The 19,140-nt window shown below is 40.8% G+C and overlaps 1 protein-coding gene across 1 annotated transcript in view; it reads left to right on the top strand.

Moving 5' to 3' along the window:
• The window catches only part of GNA12 (G protein subunit alpha 12), a 35,512-nt gene that overhangs the window by 8,260 nt on the left and 8,112 nt on the right, over positions 1 to 19,140 (top strand). The window contains exon 2 of the mRNA XM_088527751.1: positions 2,360 to 2,575. Coding sequence (XP_088383877.1) covers positions 2,360 to 2,575 — 216 coding nt within the window. The remainder of the gene's footprint in view (positions 1 to 2,359; positions 2,576 to 19,140) is intronic.

Here is a 19,140-nt window from a genome sequence, read left to right as displayed (position 1 = left end):
GAGCTGGGCCGGAAGAAACCTTGGTTATGTTGGTCTGATGCAAAGCTTTGTCTCATGGTTTGACTTCGGATATATTCCTAAGTTGGTCTCTTCTACATATTCGCATTGTGAGGGGTGTTTTTGGCCTTGGGCACCACTAACTCATTTCCTATTTTTGAGACTCATTCAGTGTTTAGTGGCAGCTGTTTCTTTCTCTGAAGCAAGTCCCAAAAAAAAAAGGTGTTGATGCTTGCATGCTCCCCGTGGTCAATCTTACAGCAGGTACTGAATTTTCATAGGGGCCAAGCTTAATTCCCTCTCTTGCTTGAGGAAGGTTCAAACCTGCATTTCGGAGGAGCTGTAGCCAGTAGATAAATGACTATTCTGGGACTGGAGCTGTCGCTACGCCCTTATTGAAATCTTATTCTGTGGTTTTCCCCAAACAGATGATGAAACTTTCCTTAACAACAGTCTCTAGAGATCCCGAATATCCCCAGTGGAAGCAGTAAAAAGCAGAGCAACAGTATGGAGAGAAGCAGAGAGTCGGAGGTCCGAGCAGCGATTTATCTTGATGGGAATTATGTGATGTTGACATCATTCATTTGAGAAGCTCTTAAGGGAGCGCGGTGGCATCGAGACGGTGAAGAGTTAAATCAGCTGCGGAGCCGCAAGGCAGAAAAGCCAGAGGTTAAATGGGAGGGAGATGCTGCAGGGAGGGAGATGGTGTTAGAGCCCGAACGAAGCAGGTGAGAGGTCGGAGCTGGCGTGTGTGGGCTGGAGCGGCTAGCCCAGGAGAGCGCTTCATTTAGCCCTGCCTTTTAATAATGCTACTTCTCACCAGCGAGCAGCAGCCTTGCCGTTCATGGATCCAGAAATAGCAGTGTTCCTTCGCTCTGCCGCTGCAGTGTTTTGGAAAAATCGCATGTTTAAGTTCCCTGCAGGGTGGGGGGTGATGCTGACTTTGAATTCCACCCATGCAAGTGAAGTCAGGAGATGTGGTGCAGACATGTGCAGTTCGGAAGGACAACCCTGCAAGCTATTTTGTTCCTCAGGTTTATATTTGTGGACACCATTCAAATAAAGGAGATGTGCTGACCCCTGATGAAGCGCTGGAGTCTGTGACGGGGCATGAGGGGGGTTTCTGCTCCGTCAATTCACTTCTGCTTGTAAATGTTCAATTTCAGTCTTTTCATGGTAACATGGAAATATAGTCTACCCACAGTGCAGAAATAAAGTAGTAATCATTGCCAAATCCAAAATATTTACCCTTTGGGAGAACTGCACTTCAGGATTGTCCTCACAATTTTGATGGCTTAAGATACACTCCCAAAACTAGTCCTGTGATCTGCAGGTTCAGATGAATGGCCATGGAAAAGAACATCAGTTCTGTTTTTTATTTTCTTGTTTTCATAGACTGTTCAACTGAAATATCAACAAATGAGAAAAAGTCTAATGCAGCCTGCAAGTTTTACTTGTGAATTAGGTGGTGCTTGACAGCATTGCCTAACAACTTACTAAGCTGCTAACAGATGTTTCCATTAAGAAGGTGCTTACTGCTGGGAAATAACTCTTTCCTATCCAAGACTATTAAGCACAGGAGGTAACCATTTAGCTGAAAGTACTTCAGCAGAAGATGCTTATTTAGAGCAAGTCTTTGACCCTGAAAACTTGAATAGCTTTGTTTTCATAAACTGTGGTTTATGGAGTCCAAGTGGAACATGTCAAAATCATTCTTTGCAGCAAGATGCTTTTAGGATCTTCTTGTTTTGGTATTGCTAAATTTTTGTACCTAAAGACTTAACTAATTGATAGTCGTATATTGAACTGAGGTTATTAAATTTCTGCAATTCTGGATGCTCAAACAGACCCCTCAAATCAAATACTTTATTCTACCGCAATATGTTCAATGTTTTTTCAGAAGTGTTTCCTTCTTAATAGGCTTTGGTCTTCTTTCTTTCAAAACCTAGTGTTTCATTATTGGCACCTAAAATCCAAATGCAAAGAACAGTATGGAAATATCTTGCACAATTTTAGGCATGGGGTTACTTTTAAAAGCACAGCCGTGAGGCTACAGTTGTATGTTATTTCCCAGACACTTTTCTTATGTATTTGAGGATTACCTTTAACTGTTTCTACTAGTCCTTGTTTTGCTGCCAGTATTTTTTCCACTAGAAATATATGGTGACTGAGTTCCTTACGCAAGTAAGCTCTTTCTGTGTTATTTTTGGTGAAGGTATTGCAATAAATAATATTTATGACCCTTTCTTGAGTTCAGTCTCACCAGAACATTGCCGCAAAGTGAGTTTCAAGTACCTCCTAGTCCCTGTTCCTTCACAGGTTAATATTTTTAACACTGACTTTCTTATCTGAATCGTTCTAGGGCTGCAGGGTTCTGGTTGATGCACGGGATAAGCTGGGGATCCCTTGGCAATACACGGAGAATGAGAAGCACGGAATGTTTTTGATGGCTTTTGAGAACAAAGCTGGAATGGCCATCGAGCCTGCCACCTTCCAGCTCTACGTCCCGGCCCTGAGCGCGCTGTGGAGGGACTCGGGAATCAAGGAAGCCTTTAGCCGTCGCAGCGAGTATCAGCTGGTGAGTATATCCATTTGCTGTGTGTGTTAAGTTGTTTTGTAACAAAAGGTCTCCCTCTGTATAACCTTCTCATCCGAGTTTGCTACATTCAATGTTTAGCCATCCTTTGGGCAGCAGTAATGCTGCTTCGTTGCACTAATGCTGTAAATCTGAACGCTTCGGCAGCAGAAGCAGGTGGTAATTGGAGCCAAACTTGAAAAACTACATGGCGGTAAGAGGGAGTGGAAAAGTGCACGACTGGATAAACTGGAAGAGCAAGAGGAACCAAAAAAAGGCAGGAATTGGTTGAACTAAAACTATTTCAGCAGCTCAGTAGGTCTGTTCATAGCAGGTCACTGATAAAGGCACACTTAATTTGTGACTTCCCAGTCCTGCCAGCTCGCACCCTATTGATACTGGCAAACTACTCCTGTGTGCAGATCTTTTGAAGTGAACGCAACACCCATTCAGGCTGTTGCTGTCGACCTGTTCTATTCATCCTGATGTCTGCAAATGAAATCTGGACAAGCAACTGAAAGATGACAGTGAAGTTAGAGGAAAATTGTGCCATCTTCCTTTCTTGCTTGCTCGTAGGTTTTCATGCTCTAGTGCCAAAATAACTGTTTCTCTACAATAGTCAGGGAAGGAAACTTACTACTTTGTGGTTGAGATTGAGTTTAGATTTTAGGGTTTCAAACAAAATGAACCCAACAGTAATGGAGGTGGTACCTCCACTTGACATTGAATCTTGAATGAAAGTTACCTTTTCTAAAAGAACTGTGGTGGAGGGGAGACTCCAAAATACATTCTTTCTCTGCAGTTTTCTCAATCAGTAGAAGTGCGATGTGAATTACTAGGAACAAATTGCTGTGCTTTAGGACTTAAATCTTGGATTCTCCTTTACTCATCCACGATTTTTGATTCTGTGGCTTGGGATTACTCTCTGTACTTCTAAGACTCTGGAATAGGGGACTGATTCTTATTGTGTGGGTGGAAATCTGTTTACCAGTTTGCAGTAAAGAAAGAAATAATCAGTCTGAAATAATATTAGCTTCAATAATATTAGTTTCAATATTAGATTCAAGAAGAGCAGGCGGTTAAACATAATAGTGAGGGTAATGCAGCACCATCATGTACCTCTGCTCTATAGTAGTATTCCTTTGATTTGTTTTTCTTTCTCTGAGTTAACACTTGTTGCTTCTCTTCCAAACATGTACTCATATTTAATAATGGCATTTAGACTTGTCTAGCAGCTTTAAAAGGAAAACAGAATAACCTTGCCTGTTTTCTTCTGGAGTCACGTTGTGCTTTTATGTTCAGAAGTGCAGGAATATTCTTTACCTTCTGTCTCATGTGATCTTGGTAAAGTTTCTTAAAACTAATTGCATGTCATTCAACTAGTTGAAAAATTCAGTAGTGTAATTGAAACACATTTCATGTCAAAAAAAATTACAGCAGAAATGACAGAATTCTTCCTGTCCTGTTTTTTACATTTAAATGGAATAAATAGAATTGATAATGCAAATAATATTAAAATGAACACTTCTGTTTGTTTCCTGCTGGTAGGATTTGTCATCTATGAAGGCTTTGTTTGATCTTTGCAATTGTCAGTATTGTATTACTTTTTTTCTGGAGTTCCTTACCCTGAAAGTAAAATTGTGCTGCTGCTTCTTAAATGTCTTCAATTCCTAGATTTAGAGCAACTTCTTAAAAAAAAAATGCCTGAAAAAAGCTTTTTTGGGTTGGTTGGTTTGGTTTTTCTTTTGTTTTTTAACCCCTGAGTGTAGTGTAGCCTTTCGTAATGTGTAGTAATGTCTGAGGATCTATTACCTCCAATTAGCAACCAATTGACTGGCCATTTTTCTTCTTTCTTCCCTGTTCTGTGGAAAAAGGTACCTATGAGTGCAACTGAATATCACATTTACTAGTTCTTCGAAGGCAGTATGGGTCGTTTCTATTTCTTCCATTTCAATTTACCTATGTGATTTTAACTTACTAATAAGCAATGATTTGTTTCATCATCTCAAGCATTTGTAGACACAGAGCAGGGCTCTGCCATTTGAAGTGCTCTTCAGGGCAGAACAAAAACATGGGCCCTGCCACGTGGAAGCTCAGTTTAACACGAGATGACTACTGAGAGAATCTAGTGTAATAAGCAGTAGTAAGTGTATTGGCAGCATGTTAAGAGCTTTATTTTTCTGGGAAACACAGCGTTTGAGTAAGGGTTTTGTTTTTTTAAGGAGCGATTCAGATTAGGATCGTGTGGGAGGTTCTTCCCCATACCGGTTAGCAATAAAATTGCATCAAACTGGAAAAAAAAATGTCCAGTTTGAATAAATAGCATTCCAAGTTCAGTAAGCCTACCTCTGCGTTTCTGGCTCCGAGTGCATGATTTAAACAGGAAATACCAAAATATAATAGAAAAGCACACCCAAACCCCACAAAAGCCAGGCATCCAGGCTTGCAAGCGATCATATACTGTGCTATCGTCTTCAGCACCATGGTGGTGTGTTCCAGCATGCTGCTTTTTGCCTGGCGTTCATAAGCTGTTTAATGTTACATTGAAACTGCTGCAAGCCCCTGAGCTCTCAACTTGCAGACACAGCATCACTGAGCTACTGACCAAAAAAAAAAAAAAAACCCTGTTTTTAAGTCAGTCTTCTTGCTTGTCTCGTGGCAGCTACGACTTCCTGGGTTTTGTTATTTCCATGCAGGCTGTGTCACCAGGAGATGATGAAAATACCTCAATTGTGAATAAAAAGCGCTTTATTGCATAAACGTTTCATAAATTTCATGGATACAGATGCTAGTTTTGGCTTCATGGTGAAACAGATTTTTTGTCTCAATAACTTGAGCAAGCTTCCATGCTTCACTTCTAAATTGAGCAAACCTCTGATTCTCCAAGTTAGATGATTTGTAGGTGACTAGAAGCACTTTAGATTCTTTAAAATATTTTAAAAACTGCCTAGTTCTGTACAGAAAATCCAAGGAGATGCCTTATTTATAATTGCATATAATGTGGTTCCACCCATACCTCCAGTTTGCCATTTAGTTTAAATGTTGCCTCCATACAGACTGGTGTAAATTAATAGAAGGCGCCTGTGTTAAACTTTGAAAAATAGTTCTTTACTGATTTACTTGAGGCTAAATAACTGCTGTGTATCAGCCCTTTTTCTTATTTTAAGTGAGGGGTTAAATGGAATATACTTGGTTGAAACCATTTATTATCTTTATACTTGTCTTAAAATCATTATCATTTAAGTCATCGTCATTAAAATCATCATTTGAAGCTTTACACTGCTATGATTTTTCTGAAAGCTTCTGGACAGTTTTGAAGTCAAGATCTTGCTCTGACTTCAGATTTTCTTCATCATGGCCTTACAGTCAACACTAACACTTCTAATTATTGCTATTAGTTTGGCTCCAGGAGTAGCTCTCTAGTTAGCACAGTCCTAACTTCTAAGGGAACCTTGTGTTCTGCTTTGGAACTGTCTGTATTTCTTCAGGAAGTTGTGTGACTTGATAAAAATAAATAAAACAAGTATGTTGTGTTGGTCGAGTTCAGCTGAAAACTGCAGTGTGCAGGTGCCTTCCTGTGGTCTGTAATGCCAAACGTAATGACTGACAGAGCAGTGGAGAACTTATGGAAAGCAAATGGCTCCGGCCGTAACCTCCCACAATCTGGAAGCTTTTTTGCCGGCACTGCAGAAGCTGCCTGTGGGCAACGCAGTGTTTTCTGCTTCGTATTCAGGGCCCAGAAGGGCTGGCTGCAAATCCCCGTCTGGGGCTTTGAGCCCTTCAGAAACGAGTGGGTGGATCTGCAGGATGGCGGGGGGGTTGTTTGGTGTTTGCTTTGCCGTCTGTCTTGGAGCAGCCTGAGCAATTCCCGTGGCTTTTCCCAACCGTCCCCTCCCCAGCCCGTCCCCACCAGCGCAAGCTCCTCCGCTGCTTGTGCGCAAGCCAAGTAGCGCGGGGACAAAAGCCTCTTTGTGCTCTTGGTTACATTGTCAAGTCTCTGTCCTCGTTTTTAACGTCTGGGATAGGAATGTCTTTGTCATCACTATGCGATATTCCTTCCTCTCCCTTGCCCTCATTATCTTCTCCCATTTTCTCTCCGTATGGCGGAAAGGAATACATTTATCGCGTGTCTGACAAAGCTCTCTCGCGGTTGCTCTCTCCCAAGTTGCCTTGGATATTTTGGGCAACTGGATGTCGTTCTGCCTCGCCAGCAGGTGGAGACAAATTCCCTTTCGAGTGACTTCCCCTTTTGAAGGAAACTGGGATTTCGGGAGAGCTACTTTGGTCTTAGCTGAAAGGAGGGAAGCTTCTTCAAGTGGAGTCTATTACCACTACATGGGTGTATTTGGGAGTTTGAGGGAATGTACTGCAATAATCTGCAAACTTTTTTGCACTCATGAATAATATGAGGCTGAGGAATTACTTTGGTCAGGGCTGTTTGGGTTCTTCCAGTGACTACACCAGTTTTTCCAATATCTCCACCCGGCTACTATTAGCTGCACTGGAGAGGTGCTGCAATCAGTGGTGTGTGTGGGGAGGCAGAGGGGGAAAGTTAAGGAACAACCTGCATTTTTAGCAATTTCGGGAAGGGGAGAGAAGGGGGTTGCATTTCCATACAGCTAGAAAAGCTACATCAAGGGCACTGGACAAAGTTGCAGAACGTTGTGGTTCTCTAGCAGTGACAGGAGATAGCAGCAGATTTATGCCAATTTATGCACTGGAAGTGCTTTAGAGTCGGATGGTAAATCACAAATGTTGCCCAAGCAAAAATGAGATGTTACAGAACTAGCTTCCTCTGAAAGGAAAAGGAGCAGCAACTGCTGTCTTCATTAGATAAGCAGTTTTTTTTTTTTTCAGCAGGCAATTTCATGCATCACGTCACCAATTCTATGCCATGAGCATTAAGAAGCATTCACTTTCATTTTAATGTGTCCAGATAAACATAAAAACAACTGAAGTGAGGTCAGTTGCTTTTTGACTGCTTGCAACTTGGTGTGTATTCTGTAGTCATGGAGAAAGATAGGCCAAATAGGGCTTTTCAAGCAAGAAAAGGAGACTTCCAAGCTCTAAGAAAATGATACTTCCAGCTTAGTCGGAACGGATATTTACTGTGGGTTGACGCTGCTAACGGAAACCAGCTCGCTGTTACCTTCGGTTCAAGAGAATTATCTGGCTTCATGAATCATCCAAAGTAAAATTGACATTATTTTATCAGTTTACTTGTTTTAAAATATATCTTTTTTTTTTCTTTTTTTTTACTTTTTTTCTTCATGCTTCTCCTACCTTTTCCTAGTCAAATCAGTATCTTTGCTTTATTCTTGCTGCTCCCCTTCAAAATATGAAGTCTTTTGACTCTGTAACCAGGTATTTCAGGAGTTCTTTAACTTCTCCTTTAGCACAAATCATCTTCTCATCCCTGAATGGTTGATAGGGCCATTTAATCAAAACTCCCCAGCCCGTTTGCAGTTAAAGCCCTTGGGGCACCTTGTTCACATGCAGCCGGGCTCTAGGTTCTGGTTTGTGTTTGCAGATACCCATTGCTAATCATACAGAAGAGGGCATGGCCATCCAAGAAGGCTACAAATGTATGTTTTAATGCACTTATTCTTAATATGCCAAGTATAGTTCATGACTAGAGCACCAGTTAAAATTTAATTTGGTACTGTTACTGTTGATTAAATAGTTTCTACTACTTTATCGGTCAGAGTTAATTCTTTGATCTATTAATGTGAAGCAGTGATTCCTGAGAGGGAAGTAAGAGGTTTGCAAATATAGACAAAAACTTACTACTGTGTCTGTAGTTATTTTTAGATCTCTGAACAGGGAATTGTGTGGAACACTTCCAGTAATACTTCACATAGAAAGAGCCTGCACAGCCTTGGATGTTGGAACACTCTGGAAAATGCTTTCAAGTCCCTTACTTTTTGATCGATTCACCATTCTCTTTTTGAGGCATTTGTAATAGGACAGGAGTCAGACTCCCTTATGAGTTGACTGTGGGTTCATTTTCCAAACAGAGACTTAAAATCAATCTAGCTGAATTGTGACTGGCAGATGCAGCATGTTGGGAATCTTGCACGGTTAAGAGCCTGCTCCTTGCCCGAGTGCTGTTTTCTTGTTGCATCTTCCTCACGCAGGGATGTGCTGATGCCTTCAGCGCTGCCCAGGGTGCCAGCTCTGTATTTTGGTCAATATGAAGCGAGGCATCCGTCACTCCCACTGGCTGTTGCTGCAGAGTTTACCAGCTGCTGCCCAAGAATTGCCAGCATGACAGTGATGCAAGATGATCTGGGCTTAGGCTGTACAACTGCTGCTGCCTGTGGGAGGGTGTATTTACACGTAGCAACCTTTAATTACTTGTGTAAACCAGGTGGACTGAAAGTTCAGGCAGCAAAACACAGTACTGACTTGACATGAGAAGTAAATTCTTGTGAAGTGGCATGTCAAATGAAATCTACAGTAGTGGGCACTTTTTATCAGAATTCTTCAGTTTGCTTTAATAGAGATTCCTTGAAGCATTAAGTAAAAAATTCCAACTGATCATTTATCTTAAAATAAGTTTAGCCTGGGAAGCATGTCTAAGCATTTCGCCCTCTTCTTCTGCCATAAAATGCATACTGCAACACCAAAATGCAGGAATTTGCCTCCAGTATCAACTTAATGCACTTGCTAAGGGCTGTTCAGGAAGTGCCACGTGACAAATCAAGCCCAGCTTCTATGATTGGCCATAAAACAAAAATAAATTCTTCTAAATCACTGTTTGAATATGATCTTGCACAAGAGACTATGAATGTTGCTTATTCTGTAAGGATGACTCTTTTCTGAGCTGTGAAGCTTGCTTATTTCATCAGCGAAATCCGCTGGGGCTTGACCAGAGCTGGTGAGAGGTACAAAGGAAATGGCCACGCTGCTCCTAGTGCCAGCATGGGAAATCTTGCTGCCATTTAATGCGCGTAATTAGGTCTAGGCAGTAACTCTTTGCCAAACTGCTTTGAACCTTGCTTGGATATTTCTAGTTTGCATAACGCCTGTGAAGCTGGATTGCTGCTGAGGAAGTTCTGTAGTTTTCTTTCTAGCTTTGCATGGAACACGTGACTCTTGACAGAAAATTTCAGAACATCGCTGTGTTGGTAGTACGGCTGCAAGCCACACTCTTTCTTGCTGCTATCCAGTCTGGATATTATGTCCTAATGCAATGTTAAAATGCTGAAAATTAATGGAAATGATTTTCAAAGGTAGTTGTGAAACTGAGGTAAGTAAATAAGCCAGTCCTGAGTTTAGTGATTGCAGTTAGGAAATGGTAGTGCTATATGACTTAAACTTTCCCTAAAATTTGCCCCTTGTTTGTGATCCTGTTCTGATCTGGTTTAGTTATCTTAGAATTGTGAAACTGTAGCTTAGTCTAACATAAGATGTCTTAACTTAAAGGATCATTAACTTGCAGTCTGCATCTGTGCTGCTTGAATAATATTGTGTTTTGGACTTACAGGTGTAATTACAAAAATGTTTCTCTTTGGTTAAATATCGAGGTAAGGAGGGATGGCAATTAAGTGCTAAAGATCCACATTTAAATTCGTAGTTCTATTCTGTCCTCTAATCCATGAGACCTTGAAAGTTTATAGCCAGGTTATATAGTTCAACTCATCTTTATACAGCAGAAGTAGCTAATTGCTTGTTTAAGTGTAATACTGCAAAGCATTGGGGCTGGCCTGTTGTAGGAGGGATTAGCAGTTGCAGTCCTTGGCTCCTTAATCCTGTCTCTAAGACCAAATAGGAAAACATTTTCAGATCAAAGTCTCAAGTTAGAACACTCAAACAAAAGTACCATTTTTAGTAGAGGTGAGTGTTAGTAACTTACAGTTTGTGTTTTATTGAAAATTAGATGTAACATCTAGTAAAACCCAGCTGAGAATATTTATACAAAACTCTGTGGCTAATATTGGCTAATATTCTATAGATGCGAACTGACAAATGGTGCGAGTTCAATGCTCTGGTTCCTGTTATATTTGCAACATTTTAAAAGTTTAAATAAGATGTATAAACAGACCTGCTGCCACCAGAGGTCTTGAGCTGAATTCTTGCTGTTTGGCTCTCATGTGCCGTGGCAGTCTATGATATTCAAATTCAGGACTAAACTGCAACAAAAGCCAAAATCGAGGCTGCCTTCATCACACCTGGGAAGCGTCTTTGGCATTACCTATCACCTGACCCAAGGAATGTTTCACTTAGACTGTTTGGCCATAAGTGCCATTGAACAACAGGTAAGAAGAGCTTGCATCTTCTTCAGCCTTCAGTAAAGCAGGATTCAAAAGTAGTAAAGCTGGATTCAAAACCATTTAGGAGATCAAGCTAGGAAATAATTTTTCACTGAAAACCATTTCCCAATTCTAGGAAAATATGCTTGTGCAGTAGAGCACCTATTAGATGTTTTTAAATTATTTCTATTGTTGGAGAGAAAAAATAAGAACCCCAGGACTGTTTTTCCTAACTTGTGACTGCTTCAAAATAGTGCAAAGGGAAAAATGTTGAAGAATAGCAATTTATTAAGTACGTATAAGAAGTCTGGACCAAGGATTGAAGCATAGTGTACTAAGTGCTCTGTAGAAAAATAATTGAATTCCTGCCAGAGATTGCTCCTGATCTTTGATTATGACAAAAAGTATTATTAGAATTGTGCTCTGCATGGTCCGAGGAGGGTAAGTTGGAAAGTAGCAAACAGGTCATACATAGTAAATAAAAGTGGTTAAAAAGAAATTGATATGCCTACTATATGGGAACCCAGCAAGGCTTTGAATAAAACAAATAGGAAAAGTCTTGTGCTGCTGACTCTTCTGGTTTTCTGTATAGAAAATTCTTTCTCATCTACATCCTTTTTTTTTTTTTTTTTTTTTTTTTTTTGATCTGAAGCCTGAGGCAAAATCACTTCTAAGGCTATGAAATGTACAGTGTATTTGTGCACTGCATTAATGCCCTGATGTCTATGGTTTCCAATGAGTTGAAACTTCAACTTTGTGTGGTCCTACTTTTTAACTGTAGGTTCTTGGAGGTAGATAAAAAGCCTTGTATTTTTATGGCACTGTGTAAGCCTGTCTGTAGGAGTTTTTGCTTTTGGCCTTTGGATGCCAAAAAATCTCGACTGTATTTTTGGTGTGGTTAAGGTAGATGAGAGAAACCATAGATACAGCTCCCATGTTGAAAATGCATTACCATCATTTGCATCTTGCCTGATGATTGCCATTTTTCTAGTCATAAGATTTCTTCTTACTCATGTGCATTTTATTAAGAGCAAACATGTTTTTAACTCTTAGCTTACTAGAGAGCTATCTGGGTGTTGCAAAAGACTTGCAGAATAAATACTTCACTCATCCTTGCCTCTTTTTGTATGCACGTGGTAGCAGTTACTTCATGTCAAACCTTCCAGAATACCTAGGGCTCCTAACTCTTATGAATAAATGTCACCCTGATTCTGCAAAGAAGCTTTAATTTTATTATGCATAAAATAATTAGACAAAATATTCAGTATGTCTGTCGTTGCAGAATTGTTGCTCTAAGTCCTAATTAGCGGTACGCTAAATCTTGCAGGACTGTATTGAATATAAGGATTTGTTCAGAGCGAGTACAGCTGTAATTAATCTTTGCATTCCCATCAAGAAATGCTGGCACATGCTGTGAGAAACAAGGAAGGAAACTTTCAGTTCAGGCTAAGCTAGTACCCAGCTACAGCTAAAAACCACTGGAGTAATCTCTTTATCCCTTTCTAGTGTGCAGGAAAGTTCTGGGCAGAGACAAATCCAATCCAGTAAGCAGACTTTGCCTTTTGATTATGCTCTTTAGTTTCCATGTTCAGAAAGCTTCAAATGGATCTCAGCAATTCAAGAGACTTGGAAATTGGCAGCTGGTCTCCTTACAGGGATTCCCGGTAATGAGGGTATATTCTGGAAGTCTAAGCAAGTAAAGTAGTTTTAAAGGTGCACTCTTTATATAACCAGGGAGCCTAATAAACACTTCCCACTGAAATTTGATGCAAATTGTGTGCTAAAGCAGGAGCGACGTGTGTAGAGTGGTGAATAGATGCACAGGTTAAAGCCGTGGTGGTGCATGCGGACACAGTAACCTGGGAGCCGGGGGAAGGTTAGGGGTTGGGGCTTTAACCCCCGAAAGCACTGCCTTTTCCAAAGGGTGCTTAATTACTTTAATGGGTAATGAACTCTTTCTGGCTCAGCTTATAACAAACCACCATATACAACAATCTAGGACCAAGAACAAGCAGAAAACACAGATGAGCTACTGAGCAAAACCTAACTTAGACCCTAGGTCTGTTTGCATGAGGAAGACTCACTGGCATGTCTCCTGGATTTATTTCTCTGTTTAAATAACAGCGGATATTTGAAGGCTTTTTGTTGTCAGTGCTGACCAGTTGCATCTAATGAACCTCTGTCCTTTGAAAGATAGGGCCTGGTAGAAAGTTAAAAAGCAAATGCAGGTACGTGCTCCTTGAAGACACTGAGCATTGTGCTATATGTGGGTTTTGCTTAACTTTGGGCTGTAGTTCCATGAGAGTATTTAGTGGAAGTGTTGGTTTAGGAATGCAGCTTTACACTGTGTTCTTGGTTACCCTGATGCAACAGTTTCTGGAGGCTTTGGGAAGCTGATCTCAGGCAGTGCCATCCTGCAAACAGCTGTCAGCACAGCAGAGGTAGGGACATGCTGTGGCATCAGTGAGGCAACAAGCAGCTGAGAGGGCAAGTGGAAAAGACAAAATCTCCTTAAACTGGTGCTTGCCAGAGCATCGTGGAGTCCTCTACGTGCCTTATTGCCCTAACGATACTTCATCCATGCAGTTGTTCCTCTCTCTCATAAGTCTTTCCAGATGGTAAATAAGTCTGTATCTTGAGGAAACTTTAAAATGTTCATGCTCCACACTTTCAGAGCATCAGTGTGTGTGTGAATATTGTCCAAATTCAAGACTCTATTTCACAGTTGTGAAGCTTAGAGGAATGAGCAAGAGAAGGAAAAACATAATAATTGCCTTACGTTTTTTGAGTTTATCTGAAGTCATAGTTGTGCAACTTCATCTTGTGGCTTTATAGCGATGAAATGGAGGCTTTTGTAATTAGATGGCTTAAGGGCACATCTGAACATGGAATTGCTCCAGCAAATCTCTAGAGGTTCCATTCTGCCACAAACTGACCAGATGGTAATTGAACATTAGCAGAGGAAACAGAGCTGTGATGTTACCTTCTCAAAGGAGAAGATGAAGCTTCATTAACCACCTTGTCTCCTGTTTTTGAAACTGTGCAAGGTGGAGAGCATTTCAGTGTTACAAAGGCAGAAGGCAGCATGATCTCTGTCTTCTCATTAGTTTGCAACTATACTTAAGCTCTCTGAAGTGAATGTAATTTGCTGTATTATTTACCTAGTATTTATGTGGGGGAAAACTTCTTGGAAACATCATGCCAGATTTTCTGTTTGAGAAGGTGGAAAACATGTTGCTCTGAAGTAATTTATTGACACCTTTCAAATGTCTCCTCTGTATACAACGCAGATTCCTGCAGTGCAGACTGTGGCAGACTTGTGCTTCGTTTGGCCTCACTCCTGAACAAACTGCTAGTGTTTGTCCTTAGAAGGTCTGCTCTCTACCCCACCCCCAAAACCTCTTCATTTGGCTTGCTTTCCTTGATACTACTTGATCCTACTTTGGAAAACTCAGTGAAATCATCAACTGAAAAAATTGTGGTTTAATGATGAACTCTTTCCTATTTAACTCTATTTCTGACTTCTGTACACTTAAGATGTTGATCCATCTAATTTCAATCTGGTCAGAGTACAGTAATCAGTACAGTGAATCAGTAATGGTGTTAGGTGTGGATTTATTGGGTGGGAGGCAAAAGAAGAAACTACTCGGCCTGTCTTTTTTCCCAGCCCTGAGCTTGCGCTCTAGGTGTGATCAAATGGCTCTCCACAGTTCTGTAGCACATCACCAGGGCTTTAATTGGGGCTTTCTTATAGCCTGATCTGCTGAACAGCTTGCAGAATTTTGTTAAACCTCCTTCAGCTTCCACTGTGGCTTGTTGAAATAACCCCTAGGAATAAGGCCTTAAGTATGGAGACCAGATCACTTGCTCCAAATCAATTATTTAACATACTGTTTCCTTTCTTCGGGTTGATTTTAAGATTCTTATAGTACTTGACTTGTATAAAGCATTTCAGAGAGAGGGGTTTCCTCCATATAAGTTATTTCTAATGAGTCAGAGCTTCAGGATAGTAGCCTTATGCTGACTGAGGATTGTGTCAAGGGACATGGTAACACATGAAAATAGCACTGCTAAAGCAGTTAATGTGGTTTCCAGCCCTACCTCACCCATGATGGATTTTGAGTCTTCAGTCAGGAATAATGGATCTTTTAATGAATCAGGGCCTGAACAGTTGTAGTTTTCAGCCAGGTATGACCAGGTAAATTCATTTCAGCTTTGATTTCATAAGTGAAATTAATGAGTGATGCAGGAGAATGAACTGAAAAATGCAGGAAAAGGGATTCTAAGCAATCTTGTGATTCAGAACAAGTTCTGAAATGAACCAATAGAACTTTAAGCTACTAGAAATCTTCATACTAGAACTTCAGTAGTAAGTAAGGGCACATTTTGAAGAAATTCTCCCATCATGACAAGCTACAGTAAGGGAGAGAATAATTGAAATCATACATAGGCTGTAAGCGGATATTATTAAGTCAAAGGTGTTTTGACATGACGACCCTAAACTAGATCACAAAGCAAACTTGACTGTGAATGGAAACTAAGGTCTATTTCAGATCACTGAAGGTTGCAAGAAGTTCATTATCCCTCATCTGCTGTGTTGTCACCGGCCCTGGAGCCGGAGACGTGAGGTTAGAGGGAGGGCAGTCACTGAGTGAAACCCTCTCAGATCCAACACGTAGCTGTGAAACTAATGCAGTAAGTGTTCTTGGCATATGGCATGATAAAAAATTGTCATCGCTGGTCAAGGGCTTTTACATGGGCACATAATGGTCAGACTTACCAGATAGCACATGATGGTCCAACTTACTAGAGGGCAATGCCGTGTCAGTCCAGGAGTGAGTGACTGCAAGATGCGGCTGTTGAACAGCTGGGATACCGGGAGGATATGCTAGTAAACATAGTGCAATTGCATTGATTGGAAAAGTCACTGGGGAAGCAAGCATGGTAAGAACTGGCACAAACAGTGAGCTCTGTAGTCCAAATTTGGTTGATCTCTTAGAACTAACAAATCTCAAGCTATTATTGGAAAAGGGAAAGGCTACCCCTTCTAGGGCAAATGAGATGTTTCTAGAAAATACAGATGGAAACTAGGTTGAGGAGTCCCCCAAGACTTGCAAGTCTTGCATTTGATATCGTTCAGCCTATTGAGACCTGAAGATAATGGGCATGATGTAAAACTTCAAAGAGCAGTGTAAGCACGTTGCAGTATTTTTCTGCACTCTAGAGTCTGTACGCTTAAATTGCTTTTAAGGGAAATATACTTTTAAAGAGCATACCCAAGTGTAATTAAAAACTACCTTGCATTTTACTTTGCTTTCCCCCTGAAATCTAACCCATTTCAAATACTGAGCAGCTTTCTTAATCTTGCAAGATCATCATTTTAGTGCATACTTCATTTAAATACCTCTTAGTTGTTTGTACACAGACAAAATGCTTCAAAAAAATGGGAAAATCATTTTTTAAAATAATCAGTTAAATAAGGATGAGGGATAAATACTCTTTAGTCTTTGTCGTCATCTTAACACAAACAGAAAAATGTCAAAAATGTCATTTCTGAGCGGTGTTTTCAGAACTATCTAAGCTACACCATTATGGCACTTTGCAGCAAATACATTGGTGCAAAAGTGGAGTAGAAAGCAGAGTTCTCCAAGATACTCAAGGTCGTGTCTGCTGTAAATGCATTCTAGTTGCTTAGCTTTCCAGTTGGCTGTTTGCCATGGAAAAGTCCAAGCTCAACATTCTCTCATGGCTGGTGTTAGCTGTGGGGTTTTTTTTTTTTTCAGTCCACAAAATTTAAGATATTTATTTCCCATTCCTTTATCTGATAAGATTTGAACGGGAAGCTCGCTGGTAAACTTGTGATTTAGTCTTAATTGAATAGATGAGATTAATTCGTAAGGTAGCACTTTCTTGTCAGTGACTATTGTAGTTCTACAGATGTCTTCTGTAAACTGTGCGAGTATCAGGTTTGTATGCAGAGCTGCTGAAAACAAAGCGTGGGACTAGGGTCACTTAATGTGATTATTCAGCTTCCTGCAGGCTGGCAAAAACATCCAATTGCTTCTGAATTCTGATGCATTTGTTGGAAATGCACGTTTTTGCATGGCAACTGTCCACTAAGAACAAATAGGATAATTTCCTATTAATTGAGCTGGATTGTGGAAGCACCTTTTGCAGCTCCGGATTTTGTTAACTCGAGGCAAGGTTGCTGCTTTCTGTTGTCTCCGCTTATGCGTTTTGGCTGACTGTGCTCAGCATCAGAAGTGGAATTGGCAGCGTTAGTTCAGCCTCGCGCAGAACCTCCGGTGTCCGAGATGAAAGGGTTCGCGCAGTAATTTTAGACAATGATTCGCTTGGGCAGTTGGCAGGGAAACAGGAAGGAATCCTTTCATGGGATACTTAGGATTCGCTCCCTCACCCCGTCGTGCCAGTTGAGCGGGTGAGCTGTGCATGCTGCTGAGGCTGGATACGGTTGGATCCAGGCTCTGTTGTTAGTGTGCGTATTTGAGCCAAACGGACAAGATTATTAACATAGTATCAGGAGTAATTCATCTACTGTACATTCTGTGGGTGTAGAAATGCCTGGAATTTCAGGAAAACAGTGATTTGTTTTCTTGCAACACTTCTGAAAAGAGTTGCTGGTTTTAACTGTTGTAAAAACGTCCGTATCTGCATGGGGAGCCAGCGTATGTAGGAGTTGCTCCACATTAGCCACAAGAACTCTGTTTCTGTTAACAGGGTTTTGTAGATGTCAGGCCGAAATTCCATTCGGTCACAGGGATCTACATTTCTTATTGCTAAGATGCATATTCAGATTAGCCTAGTGTTTCTGGGAAAATAAAATAATCACTTTCTTTTCACGTGCCTTCTTTTCACGCAAAGCATTCAGGAGGAGTCTGTAGAAGCCGTCCTGAATTGGTGAGAGGAACAGATTTTTGCATTGCTCGTTTACACTGAGCTGATAAGGATTGAATTTTTAAAATATCTTCAAACTTTAACACCTGGTACCTGCATTGTGTTACTAGGCAGTAGAAAGAAGATGTAGTTTTTAGTATTGTTAGGCTCTAAGCTTCTTCCTTTTTGTGGCTGATGTGTTGGTAGGGTACAGATAGCAGCAACTTGGATAAGCACTGGAGCCACTGGATGGGAGCCAACAGCTCAGTCTGGTGTTAAGGAGGAAGCTAAACAGATTTGATGCAAATGCTGCATGGCCTAAATAAGGAGAAATGGTCAGTCTCTACCTAGTACTTGGTGACTGATTGAAAAAATTGTCCTGTGGCAGTAAATTTCAGTGCCCAGGCAGCATGTAGAACATCTGTAGAACAGAATTAAGGTGTAGAATGGGCATAAGCATTTCAATTGCTGCTGAGGTTTACTTCTGCTTCCTTCTGAGTGAGCTCTTAACATGCACAGACACGCTTATCTGCTCGGAAAAGAACAGCTTAGAATTCATCTGCACGCTCGGAGAGCAAAATACACTTCACACCGCAGTAAATCCATGCTCAGTTACCAGTGAGGCTGTGTAAGAGCTGGCAGGATTTTGTTAAGGAGCGAAGGTGTCTTTGCATTCGCCCCGTACGAGATTTTAAACCTAGTCCTTTGGGGTTTTTAAAAGACTTCCAATTCCCTTGGATTCAGCCAGGGTTGGGGAGGTGGAGCAGTGTCTGCACATTTAAAGTCTGCATGGGTTATTGTGGCAGGATGTTAAGCTGCTCGTTATATTGAGTAGGTCTCACTAAAAAAACCTTTCCCTGCCCGTGTCTACTACTGGAATTTTGTTTTCTATTCTCAATATCCATAAAAAAAATAAGTGGCTGATCTTGTATGGACCTTAAAAAACCAGTCTCTGGTCCTCTTCTACTACTATGCCTACTTTTAGTTCCTGACCTTGCTCTTCCTTTGGGCCTCTGCTTGGGTTATCTTGCTTTTATAGAACATTTGAGTTTGACATTCAAACCCTTTACAAACATCAGGAAATGTGAAGATAGAAAGTCTCCAGTATTTTTGCCTGAAAAACAAAGATTTTTACTTGCAAATTAGCGTTGTGTTTTCTTTTACTACATGTCTTTGGCAGCTGCAGTCTAATAGTACTTATGCAAACGGTGGCTCTGGAGGAAATTATGTACTGATGCTTTAAGTCTGTTGCTTTCCTGTATTTGAGATCTCAAGAACTTGACACTGGGAGAATCTCAGCTTTGTTTCCGGGGCCTTCTGGGTTTCTTCTGTGTTTCTCAGCCCTGCTGCCGAGTGTTTTTCACCATCTGTGCGTGGAGGGTGTGATGGGAACATTGCTGCTCTTTTATTCAGGTCACT

This window comes from Tinamus guttatus, unplaced genomic scaffold (genome assembly GCF_059628265.1).
Source record: "Tinamus guttatus ecotype Peru unplaced genomic scaffold, ASM5962826v1 Tinamus_guttatus_pri_ptg000291l, whole genome shotgun sequence".
Lineage (NCBI taxonomy): Eukaryota > Metazoa > Chordata > Aves > Tinamiformes > Tinamidae > Tinamus > Tinamus guttatus.
The sequence above is the reverse complement of the archived record's forward strand: the minus strand, read 5'-3'. Positions and strand labels throughout refer to the sequence as shown.